The 13671-nt window shown below is 39.8% G+C and overlaps 1 protein-coding gene across 10 annotated transcripts in view; it reads left to right on the forward strand.

The window, feature by feature from the left end:
• nrxn3a (neurexin 3a) overlaps window positions 1-13671 on the forward strand; it is a 174879-nt gene that overhangs the window by 146338 nt on the left and 14870 nt on the right. For 3 of the 10 annotated variants that reach the window (XM_073483404.1, XM_073483403.1, XM_073483406.1), the window contains 4 exons: window positions 3552-3733; window positions 4649-4820; window positions 11914-12221; window positions 13236-13314. In XM_073483404.1, the coding sequence (XP_073339505.1) occupies window positions 3552-3733; window positions 4649-4820; window positions 11914-12221; window positions 13236-13314 (741 nt within the window). Of the gene's footprint in view, window positions 1-3551; window positions 3734-4648; window positions 4821-11186; window positions 11277-11913; window positions 12222-13232; window positions 13324-13671 lie in introns of all 10 variants that reach the window. The other 7 variants (XM_073483396.1, XM_073483402.1, XM_073483399.1 and 4 more) reach the window with 5 other exon arrangements.

The following is a 13671-nucleotide window of genomic DNA, read 5'->3' on the forward strand; positions in this document are numbered from 1 at the left end:
TTGAATTACAAGCAAGTCCAAACTTCACGTCCACTGCAGAATCTTCTCTTTTTTCTCTCGCATCAAGACAATTATTACAGTGAGTTTTTTTGTTTTGCCAGTTGCATATCCACTATAGACAATAGACCCATTTCATGGCAGACATTTTAACTTGTCAGAGCAGGAAAAGCACAGGTGTGACCAACCACGTGAGAATATACACTACTAGAGCCCTGGAATTACCTCACCTCAATAGAATGCAGCCGTCATTAATGTTAGAAATCACGCTTGTGCGTTTTCTGCTTTGACAAGTCAAAATGTCTGTTGTGATAAAGGCTCTATTGCGGCTCCTGTCTGTAAGGCCCATATGTGTAGTAACCAGAACCAAGCACCTGTCCTGCACAGCTCAACAAAACTGACCATTTTTTTTTGTTTCTTTGTTTTGAGGAATTGCTATCCAGACATCTTCACTGTAACATTTTGTTTCAATGCAGGGAGTGTCGTATCTTCAGTGGGGATGCAGTCGAAGATGTTTGAAGAAAAACTCCGCCGACACTGTCTTAGTTGTATAACAAATTTATTACAATAAGTTCAGTATCGTAATCAAGTAACACGTTACTTGGAGAGTCTCCAGCCGAATAATGAAACTCTGCCGACAATATGCAGACAGCTCCTTATATACCGAGCTTGCTTTGGTCAAAAACTTAGTTATATCTTTAATCATATTAAGAGAGGGACAGAAGAACAGTAGAGGCATCTCTTGTAGGGTGCCTCACCACACTGACCTTCACCTCTGACCCAGAGCCTCCATGGCTCTGCTGCTCTAATTATGTCAGTATCCGGTACCCCTAATTAAATAACCTCCAAATCAGGAAGTCCCAAACAGCAATTAACATTCCAATATATTCTCCTACTACAAACCATTTGTATAAATATGCTGCATCGAACAGCAGACACCTCAGGAGTTAAGTACAAGCTAAGTATTTTTATTGACCAAACTCTGATGATAATCTTGCCCACTGTAAAATGATGACCAGTTAAATTGTGCTCTCTCCTCCTTTATGGATATTTGAAAAGTATACACAAAGCTCAAATGAACATTTATCCCCTTAATCAATGAGCCGTCTGACTGACCAGTCCTCACTGAACATGCTGCCAGTCAGCCACAGCAGTGATGAATCAAAGTCACTCACACAACAGTCGTCTTCTTTATCACATTCTCAGCATTATTGTTTGTTGAAGCTACAAGCAACAGCACAGATGCTTTGAATACACATGCACATACACACTCACACAGTTCTGTAGTTGAGGTTTTGGTTCCTGTTCAGCTGACGTCTGAAGTGAGTAAGACAGACAGTGAGCAGTGACAGCTCAGCTGAGGCTGTTCTGTGAAACACGAGAGGGAAGTTATTATGTAAAGTTTTTCACATTCTCACAAAGAAAACATGTTCCTGCTAAAAGATGACATCTGAAGCCTTTTAGTCACAGAGGCAGAACATTTTCAGAACAAAGACTTTTTTTCCACTTAAGCAGAGATGTGTTTAGTTATGTCTATTTGCAGCTCACTGCGGGGAATCAGGCTTGTGTACAAAGTAACAGTGAAGTAGAATAGGACAGTGTGATATCATATAATTCATGATAATAATTATATTATTTATAATGTATTAAAAATGTCATGATATTGACTTGATATAATTATATTAACAACAAGCTGAAAGCAACAGTAACATTGCTGCAGGCTGCTGTGGAGGAGTCATTCTCATGAAGCAGAACAACTTGTGTGTAGAAGTGGTTTTACTGTAGTAAGCTTTAGAGCAGAGGAGCTACATGACACAGTAAAGGCCACATGCACGGTGAGACGCATCAGTCTCTGTTCATAAACAATAACACTGATTATACTAAATTATTCAGTGACTGGGGATGAGGGCCTATGAACAAAGGTGGGCCCCAGGATGCCCTGTGTATTGTGTGTTTGGTAAATCTTCTACTCTGACAAATGTCTGTGATTGAAAGCTTCTGTCAGATCAAATCCTATATAATTTAATGGCATTTGACCAGAAGGTTGTAAGAGAGAGAGTTGTAACATAATACATTTAAATGACTAATAATCAATTAATTAATAATTATAATTAAACCAAAATGTACTGTGACATTGTGACTGTGATTTCCCACCGCTGATTGAAAAAGGCAGGATAAATAGAGCCTCATGGTTTCATCTGTTGCACAGTGGCATGCTGTGTTTTGGCACAGTGCTGAGCTCTGTTACTATGTTGTTACTGTACCCAGATGGCAAGTCATGTTGATACTGCTCCAAACTGAAAGGTGTGTGGGTGGCGGACATGGAAGCATCCTGTTTGTGTGTGTGTTTGTTTGTGTTTGAGGATGTGAAGGATAACACAGTGAAGCTTTCCTGTAAAAGCTTTATGTTTTTTATAAGCATTCAGGAGTTTGTGTGCATTGTAAAGTCACTTATTTTCACTTTTTAAACATGGCTGACATCAGGCTGCATCTAAAAGCTATTTTCATTATTGATCAGTCTGCCTGATGAGATTAAAAAATACACATTATAATATCCCAGAGCCTGAGATTGTGTCTTTAAATGTCTGGTTTTGTCTGACAATTGATCCAAACAAAGGCCAATGCCACAAATATCCCTCATAATATCTGTACAGCATACAACCCCTTCTGTCCTTAGACCCCTTGATACAAACAACAAAACATCTCAAAAGTCAACTTAAAAAAACTGGGATGAAAACAGAGGAAACCTCAGGAAGGAGAACAGAGAAGGGAACACTCTTCTGAGCATGCATAACATGTCAGAGCTATAATTTAAAGCTGCTTTCATCTAATTCTTGTGAAAACAATGTAATAATATCAGCGTTGTCACTCAAAGTGATAAACTTGCAGATAATTACCTGAGCAGACCTGCAGTTTTCTGGGAGTTTTTTCCAGATATGTGGTGCATAATAACTAAATGCTGCTTCTCCATGTTTAGTTTTGACTGTAGGGACTGAAAGCAGAGCGTAGCAGCAGATCAGAAATGTATTTTGAAAACCATTCAGTGCTTTATAAACCAACAGCAGGATGTTGAAATCTGTTCTTTGACTGACAGGAAGTCAGTGTAAAGATCTGAGAACTGGGGTGATGTGATCTACTGTTTTGGTTCTTGTTAGGACTTGAGCAGCAGCGTTCTGAATCAGCTGCAGCTGCCTGATGGAGTTTTTAGAGAGTCCTGTAAAGACACCGTCACAGTAGTCGAGTCTACTGAAGATAAATGCATGGTCTCCAGGTCCAAATGCCTTTACTGTGATTGGACCCTGTTATAGTCACTTATATGTTTAGTTATTGTTGCTTTTATTACAATTTCTGTGGTATATTCTTATATTATTTTACTTACAGTCAGCTATTTGACTTTCAGCTGTATGTGATGAACATCTTACCAGCACCTGCATTCATTAACTTGAAATGCATTGTTGTTATAATTCTCAGTATATATTTAGACTTAGGATGTGGTCCTTATTGTAGTCAAGAGATGAGCTCATTATGTTTCCTCCTTCTCCTGCTCTCTTCAGCTGGGACGACGTACATCTTCGGCAAAGGAGGAGGCCTCATTACATTCAAATGGCCGGCCAATGAAAGACCGAGTACTAGGACAGACAGGCTAACTGTGGGCTTCAGCACCTCCCTGAAAGATGGCATCTTGGTCAGGATTGACAGTGCACCTGGTCTGGGTGACTACCTCATGCTGCACATAGTAAGTTCTCACACACACTCTGCACGTTTACTTTTTGCTTTCCTTTGTTTTGTTTTCTAACTAAAGTGCCATACTGCTTCTGTGTGTAGTGCACAAGCAAGCAAGGAAATGGAAATATTGGATCCATGAGACCAAACCTTTAGGAAGTCTTTTACGAACCAACACATCCTTTTACCTAAATGACCGAATGGGTTGATTGCCAGTGGCTCCCAAAATGACATGTATCACCATGACATGATTGTTGCAGCAAACAGCGACAGACCAACCGGACCTTTGTTGTACAGCTGCAATTTTGTTTGGTTTAGGTTGGGTTTAAATTCTGAGTAAGGTTTAGACACAAAACTACTTGGTTAGGTTTAGAAAAAGATTGTGGTTTAGGGTTAGGGGGTTAAAATATGCACATTACTACTTATCAATGTACCCATGCTTCATACGTTACACAGTTACATAACAAATGTGCGTTGAGTCAACTATGTTGGTAAGTAAAAATAACTCACCGGAGACTTTTAAAAACATAACTTTGAACGCTTCTAAAAACGTTGATAATAATCTGTGATGTAAAAACATCAGATTTTCAAACAGTCCAAATGCGTCCTAATCATGGTTTGATAATAAAATCATCAATCAATAAAACATATTGGGTTATGAATGGTGTGTTTGGCTGTTTAGTTCAAATGTAAATTGGAGTGAACTTATTTAACTTTATAAAGTTGTTGGAGCTAAAAAGCCATGATGACCTGACCACAACTGTGTCCATGCATTGTGTTGATATTTCATTACAGAAAACAGGACAAATCACCAGCAATATTATTTAATATTAAACAAAATATAAGTTTTACTCCATAAGAATAAGATCCAGGAAATGTTTATTTCACCCTCATGTTTATGATAAATAATTCTGTTTTCTCATTTCAGCAACAAGGCAAAATAGGAGTGACGTTCAACATTGGCACAGTGGATATCAGTGTGGAGGAGAGCAGCACCCCAGTGAATGATGGGAAGTATCATGTTGTCCGCTTCACCAGGAATGGTGGCAATGCTACCCTGCAGGTGGATAACTGGTCCATCAATGAACACTTCCCAACAGGTACAACACTAGTCAATCAATTCAATCTATCATTTTTATTTTTGATGTTGGCAATTGTTAGCAAATCTGACAGTATCAGTTAACAATGAAACCTACTGTTACAAGGTGTGATAAGACAATAGGATCATGCCATTATGATACAGGTCAGATGGTCACTGGGCAGCATGTGTTTTCAACAAAAAAAAGGAACATCATTCAGTTCTCGACCAACTTCTGTTTTATTCTTCCCTTTTGTGTAACTTCAGTGTACCTACTGTATCTGTCAGTCAGTCCTAAAAATACAAAAACCCTGCCAAAACATGTAAAAGACATACACTTACACACCAATATAACAGCCATTGGGAGTAATTTTTGGTTAAAAAATGTGATGCCAAAAATGAATCACCTTTCCCTTTAGTAGATGACCTGCACAAACCTCCAAAGCCACAGCTGCCCCCTGAAGCATGTTAACTTCAAACTCACACAGATGCTTCAGAACTGCATGTAAAACCTAAGTTTATGAATTTGGAGTGATGTAGCATGCAGCAGTCTTTCATGCAGTTTGTCGAAAATTGTAGTATCTGCACTTTCTTTAGCGACTCTAACTCGAGAGATGCTCCAGACTTTGTCTTATTGGCATCACTGTTTAGGGACCAGTTTGAACTACACAGTGACTGATACAGATTCCCTCATTCACACATTTAGAGTTATTGAAGTAATCTATCAGAGCATCATCAGAGCTTTGTGGTATTCAGCCAATAATGTAAGCTTCAATTAAACATTATTGAAAGAAAAGCACACCTTTATTCATACGTTGCTGGTTAAGCTCCATTAATTTTAATAGAAAATATCCCTCTAAAACAATTAATAATGTGCATTTTGGAGGTTGGTGTACGATCGATGATGGTTGACAGGCTGACCTGTGTCCCATGATGGAAAAGTAGGTCATCAGGTCATCAGGTCTAGTCACTGATTGCTTTTGAACATGTGCCAAGAAAGAGTTAAAGTAGACCGGGTTTGTACTAGCACTGCCTTCACAATCTGAGATACTCATGCAAAGAACAAACATTTGCTGCCAGTAGAGGTTGGTGTGTATTTGTAAATGAGAGAGAAGAAAAGGGAAAAGTTGCTGTAAATTGCCTGTGAAAATCCAGACCTTATCCCTAGTAGTAGCATTTAGAAACAGCACAGCTTGTCAGAGGATGATTTTGATGGCTTTGATAATTAATTTGTGTAGCACCTCCTAGCCCCCACACTCTCCCCTGTTTTACACTTTACATGCATGCTGTACAGCCAGATGCATTGCTTCAGCTTTTTGTTTAGTGTTTTCAATGTAACTTTTGATGACAGACAGTGGAGACAGTGTGAGCGATGAAGGGAGCATTACTTCTAGCTTTCCCTCAGAGGCCTGGAGAACAATATACAATGAGTCCTCATATCTGAACAACTGAGTAGGTCGATTGCCAATGACTCTCAAAACTACATATATAACTGTTCCCACAATGACGAAAAGTATGACGATGACCGTTAGAGATTACCAGCAACAGGTAAACTGGACCGGACCTTAGCCATTACGTGGTAACATTGTAAAATTAAAGTATATGCCTCCAAAATGAAGTAGTAGGGGTATAAGCAGAAAATAAAAATACTCAAAACTGTACACAAGTACAGTATGTGAGTAAATGTAATTAGTTACAATCACAACTGCTTTCTGCAGTAGTTGTTCAGTGAGTCAGTGAAATAAGCCTCTGACCAGCAAAAATTTGTAGCGACCTATTCATTACTAATGCATCTCTAATTACTCTTTTTGTGCCCCCTTAAGTGAAGTGATACATCATACTAAGTGGTTATAAAGTGATTCCTAATTGCTTCATAAGTACTTTACCATAACCTAACCTTTGAATGGAACCTGATCTTAAGTAACTCATCATCTTTTTTTTTTTCATGAACTACTTAACGTAACGATTCATTAATTATTAGATTGTTCCTGCCTCGTTCCTTAATAACTTCTCCCATTTTTGTATACCATAATTTTAACAAGTCATTATTTCTCTAGATGACAAGTAACCTGACACCCCAGATGTTTGTTACATAAAAGCTATTTGAAAAGGTGCCGTAGAATATTTTTGGAAAAAGGCCCTTTCAAAGAATACCTGTGATTGGACAACCTATCTTTTGATGTCTATGTCTGATGCTATAGCCGCATGCTAACCTCTTGAGGAGCCGCCATTGTTGTTTCAGTCGCTTCTCGCTGGTAATCACATCTACACTACCCTACTACTGGCAGTAGTTCCTACATAGGACACTGATTGGCTCAACCCCTGTGGTTCGACCACTAGCGCATAGCTTGAAGCCTGGCAAGATAGATTTGTGAGATTGCACGATCACATGATCTAGCAAGTCTAGCTGCCTCCAAGGTAGGAAGACCTGACCTTCATAATCCATTGAGATAGGATTGATGGATAGCTTAATTCAGGATAGTCCAGCTTCTGTGACCCCTTGTTAATGGGACATAAAGCATTGTGGGAGAGCAATTGGGAAGAAATGTTAAAGGAAAGAACATAATTTATATATATGAAATCAGTCTTTAGCTTTGTTTAAACGGAGTGAAAGGGAGGAGGAGTGTGGAATCGGAAGGAACATAAAATGAAAATGTAAATAGAGATGGTAAAAAAAAAACTCTTGTGAAAAGTGTGAGTAACATTCCACTTGGGCACATAGACCACAGGAAGTGAAGGAGGATTGACTGTGACACAATATATATCGCAACAGGACAAATACAATTACTACTATCAGACCCAATCTTGACGCCATATAAAACCTTTGTGGAGCTGCTGCTCAGTGCTGTGTGTGCATGTTTGGAGGTGGCAGAGAGACAGATAAGATGCTCACAGAGACTTTGTCATTTAATCCCAGGTGATTAAAAGAAAACATTATGGATGTAATAAAGTCTGTACTGTAGACCGAGGGGAAGGGGAGAAAACAGGAGGGCATGTCCTTGAACCATGGTGATGATCCTACAGTACTGTGAAAGTGGCTGTGTGTTAATATGAAGCCATTTCAAGTCTTTTAGCAATAGCAATTAACACTGACCAGCTTTTTACAGTGCACTGTTCTACTGGGAACCCTTGGGTCCTGGCATGTTAGCCACTTGACACACACCACCCACCCAAAAGCTGTTGCAGACAAAGTACACCTCCCCTGGCAACAACACTTCCTGATGACAGTGGCCACCCAGCAGGACAGCATGCTCTGCTATCTGACAAACACTGCTCAGGAGTGGCCCAAGGCACATGACAAAGAACTCAAGGCCCCCAATTCCCCAGATCCTAATCCAGTAGAGCATCAGTGGGACATGTCGGAACCAGTCCTATCCATGGAGGCCCCACTGTGGGTCAAACTTGTCTCTGACCCAGGGCAAGGACACAAGACCTGCCTGGCACCAGGGTGTTGGTGGTGGATTCTTTCAGTCCTGTGGGTGGCGAGCTGGGGCGCCCAGGTTTAGGAGTGTCAGGGCACCTTGTACTGCAGGGGAGACCACTGCCATCAGGGAATGCTGTTGCCATGGGGGGCTGTACTTGGTCTGCAGTGATGTTTGGGTGGGTGGTGCATCCATATAAATTCCAGTACGTAAGGTATCATAATCCCAGCGTAGGTCCCTATGAGCCAGGTGTCAGAATGGTGGAATGGAAGAGAAACAGAAGTGATTGTCCCCACCCAACCAAATAGCACCTACACCCGCAGGTGGTGGAGCAGATCAGTCAAGTAGCCTACAGGTGGACGGATGCCTTGATCCTTTCATGTCCTCAAGTAACGCTGTACACTTTTCCACCACTTCCTCTGCTGCCAGCTTTTTTCTGGAGGCTTCTGTGTGGCCTGTTACTAATGGTGGCTGCAAACTGGCTGCAGAGACCATATATCACAAAGATCCAGGGGGTGCTATTGGGCAGCAGAGGGCATCTCACAATCAGACAGAACATGCTGTCGCTGGTGAAAAAGGGGGTTGTGGTAGCCAGAGCTCCACAGACTAGGGATGCCCAGATCCATCTGCATCATTTTTCATCAAATCATCAAATGCTCAGTTCCTGCTTGTATTTAATAACATTCCAAGCACTGGGTAGGTAATCTGTTTTGTCCTCCTGCCTGCCTCACACACCACACACACTGACTACCCCCTGGGTTGTTGGCAGTAGAGTGGTGGATTTGCAACGTCACTAGTTGCTTTTTAGAATCAAAGCCACTGAGAGGGTCTGAAAACTCGCTAAATCTAGCGAGAAAGCCAAATTGACAACAATGATCATGTTTTGCTTCAGAATGTGCACAGAGAGGAGGGACTACTCACAGACAGCTCTGTTGTGAATGTACATGGAGACAGAAAGAGAGGCTTAGCAAATCAATCCTTGCTAGTTATCTGCACTGCTCTCTTAATTGAATGTACAAGACTAAAAGCAAGTTGTTGACAGAATAAGAAACCAATAAGATTTTGCAGTTATTTACTCCATACTGTACAGTCACACAGCATTTATAGCATAGGTTATGCTGCCACTTGGTGGTAATCTCAATACACTACAAAGCAGTCAAACTGACTTTATAATGCCCACTGCTACACCAGCTGCTATAACAAAACAAACAAACAGAATGATCCTATAGCCCATATGGCTCATTGACAATCTGCAGTCCGTTAGGGCAGGAATGGATGCAGTAGAGGCAGGGTAGAGTCTGTGTTATCTCTGTGGTTGCATTGTGTACACCTCCTAATAAAACCAGATATTCAGTTCAGGGCAAGAACTTTTTTCAGAACACTAGTGTTGGATTATTTTCATCTTACTCCTTAGCTTTCTTTGAAGCATGAGATGCTTCACAAATTGTTACTCAGGTGCTACATGGACTGCACTTGGTCCTTCTCCTTTAAACAAGCTTAATGTCTCATGTGGGGGACCCATGTTTCAGGCCCATTTCGAGGTAGGATAGCTTACATGATCTTCCTGCTTCTGAGTACACAGGTGCTGAGTTCAGGGTTTGTGAAACTCCAACCAAAGGTTATCCACCTTATGGGCTCTTTTTCAGGGTGTGCTCACAAAAGATAGGTATAATGGAGCTGTCTGGGCATCCTCCTAGACCTTCACCAGGTTTATCAATTAAATGTAGCATCAGGCTTGTCCTCTGTTCTTGTTTGCGGAAGATGCTTAGGTATATCAACCTGGAGACCCTGAACAAAGTGCTTGGATTCTATGAGTTATGCTTTATGTATCTGATTGACAGTAGTGGTTGGGTCTTTCCTCTGTACCTCTTCTGACCTGACACAGTTTTAGCTGCATGTCGGGTCACTTCACTCCTCTCATGACTAATTTACACAGTATACTGTGGTCAAATAGCTGACAGAACTGAAATAAAAGTTGTTTTTTTTACGTATGTCAGCATCTTACTGCCAATTGGCAGTAAGATGGTTTCTCATTATGTTGATGCAATTCAAGTATCTTTAGGTTTCCCACAAAACATATTCACTGTTGCAAATCAGAACTAAAACTTAACTGAAACTTAAATTGTGCCACGCTGGATGATGTTGCATTTTAGTGCAGCCAAAGTAGAGCCATGCAGGTTCAATATTTTTAAACATTTTTTTTGTTGGAGCAAAAATATTTTTTATTATGAGTGTGTGAAGGCTCAGAACCTTCACTGACAGATTTTACCCATCAGCTATATTTACTGCGGGGAATCCTCATTTCAGATCCTCCTTTTTCAATATCAGTTGCACATGCTGTCCAGTGAACTGTAAGTGATATTTAGCTCTACCCTGCCATGTATTGTATGGTGCCATGTCCTGTTATGCCTCTGTCATCTTACAATAATTTAAGCCAAGAAAAGTTTAGCTGATAATCCACTCTGAATCTTGTGATGCATGCAAAATACAGTACAGTAGCAAATGCTGTTTCAAATATTTATATAATATATTTTTTTAAATCCTTCAGTTTTGCCACGGTCTCATCTTTTCTTTATTTGGTCATATATTTACTGAATATATAGCAGAAAAAAAAGAACAGTTTGGGATGATTTTGATTGACATTTAATTTCACCATGCTTCATGAAGACACTGTTTACTGCTCCACCCAGTTTGTAATGGCACTAATGTAACATCAGTGCATACTCTATGCGAAGTGAAAAGAAACATTTGGGAGAATACACAAATGAGCTGCTTTTCTGTAGTTTGTTTTTGAATTAAAACTTAAAGGTACGCAGCTCAAGTTTAGCTGCAACTTAAACAAGTTTAATAAAGTTGTAACCTTCAGATAAAATCATTTAAACATATTGTAAATGTGAGAAAGAAAGTGGTGACATGACACTGACGATCAATAAATGTCTTTATAAATGTCTTCTTAAACTTTAAAGGGAACAGCGACATTGAACGCTATCAAATGGCCAATAAGAAAATTCCTTTCAAATACGCCAGACCAGTAGAGGAGTGGCTACAAGAGAAAGGTAATTTCAAACAAACATGTTTCTCTGCTTATGTGTGTTTACTTTATTGATATAATGTGAAAAAAACTGCCTGTTCTTCTTTAATAAAATGATTGAATGTTTGCCCATGTCTCTATTTAAGGCTTAAATGAACTGTGTGAATTTCTCTGACCAAAGTGATGCTTTTCATGTATGTTCATATTGAACTTTATGTGGTCTAAAAGTGCTAAATACAAAACTAACAAAGAAACTAAATTATAGTAAATAAATAAATGAATAACTTGTAAAATAAATGAAAATAAACTAAAACAAATCAAGGATTTATATTAATGAGTTGGGAGGAAAATCTCTTATTCCATCATGACTTTAAAGGTCCTATTTTAATTGTGCAAGTGCAACGACCAACGCAAAGTGGTTGGTCCTGGGCACACAGACTGTGTTGTTACATTTACCTAGACTTTCCCTCAGACATTCCCTCATTTGAATGAACCTCTCCGTACAGACAGGCAAACATAATTTAAAGATCAGGAAAATACTAAACTGTTGAAGCACTGCTTGTGCTGATCATAATGCCACCACAAAAATGAGGGCCTTTGTCTTGTTGTAAATGAATAGTGTACTCTGTTGAAAATATCTTACATTTGGATGTCTCCTCTAGGACGGCAGCTAACAATTTTCAACACCCAAGCAACAGTCGCGATTGGTGGTAGTGATCGCAGCCGGCCCTTTCAGGGTCAACTGTCCGGCCTTTATTACAATGGCCTCAAGGTGTTGAACATGGCCGCTGAGGGCAACCCTAACATCAAGATAAATGGCAGTGTGAGGTTGGTAGGTGATGTGCCCAGTGTGGCAGGCTCAGCCAGGACCACGGCCATGTCTCCAGAGATGTCCACTACCTTCATTGAGACTACGACCATGATGTCCACCACTACCACACGGAAACATAGATCCTCCTCAACTGTACAGGTATGGAAAGACTTTCATAATATACATAGAGGGAATTACACATATGACAGAGGACATAGTTTGTATCAATTATCAGTGCAACCCAAAAGGTTGATAAAGACAGGAAAACATTTTTTCATATTTTGAAAAATATGGAGTGATGTACTTCTGAATTGACCATAGGTTGCAGTGTGGTAAAGTTTTGTCACCATTTGGAAAGTGAAATTCCATGAAATTTAGATTTGATTTTAATAGCCATGCCCACTTAACATGTTTAAAAATATATTAAGGTGTGAAATGGGCAAAGCCTCTATCATCTGATTCATCTCAATTCGGCAAAAACGCAGTTGTAAACCTTTTGAATGTGAGGCAAGCTGTGTGGGAGTTATAGGCCAAAAAGTCCTTACCTTGATTATAGCGCCACCTACTGGCAGACATATGCCATTTTTTTTGTTGTTGCTGAGGTGCATACGGGCATTGTACCAGTCCTCACAGTTTGGCTTACATAATTTTTACAGTTGAGGCTGCAGTATGAGTTTTATAAAAAGAAGAAAACGTTCATTGTGACCTCACACAACTTGTTTTCTGCCATAACCCAAGAATTCTCGACTAAATTTTTACATAAATGTCTAAAAGGATAAAATAATAAAAGATAAAAAAGATGACATTCAATAACCCAAAGGTCGAATCCCAACTTCATTGTGACATCATAATATTCTGCAAAACACCATAACTCAGTACAGAGGGCAGATTGTGACCATATTTCACATTTGGGTGGATATTGAATTGTAGACACTAATCTTGAGAGAGAATGAGATGTAGATAAAAGCTCTAAACAAAAAGCCAAGTGAACCTTAAGCTAAGATCTTTTCATTAGACGACTGTTTCCAATGTAAAACAATAACTCTCATGTGACCTTTTAACTTGTTTTGTATATTTTTTCTTGTCTTTTTGTGTCCTCCTGTTTTTGTGGCTGGTGGCTGACTTTGGCTATCTTTGCTGTGACCTCTAATGACCAACGCTCTGCCCAAGAAGCACACACCAGATGAAATGTCATCTGCAGAGTGTTCGAGCGATGACGAAGACCTGGAGGAGTGTGAAACTAGCCATGCAGGTGGGCTAGGTTAGTTTGCATTTGCTTGCTTTCTTTGTGCTTTCACTCATCTGCACCTGAGGATCGAGGTATCCTCAAAGCATCACACCCCCATGGTTCGTCAAAGTGTAACTTCATACAGCAGCCAATGTAGTGACAGCAAGCTGTACCACACATTACCCAATCCAAGGCAAGCTGGATTGTTAAATGCAAAGTTCAAATTCAAATTGAAAATATTTGAACTGGTACATCAATCATACAGAAGTTTCATTTAGTGTGTGGCTAGTAGACGACAGTAACACATTAATATCACAAGCTACACTTGCACATGGGGTCTTCCAAAGTAGTTAACATGGTCACCAATGCACATACAAATTT

This window comes from Pagrus major, chromosome 16, assembly GCF_040436345.1.
Source record: "Pagrus major chromosome 16, Pma_NU_1.0".
Classification (NCBI taxonomy): domain Eukaryota; kingdom Metazoa; phylum Chordata; class Actinopteri; order Spariformes; family Sparidae; genus Pagrus; species Pagrus major.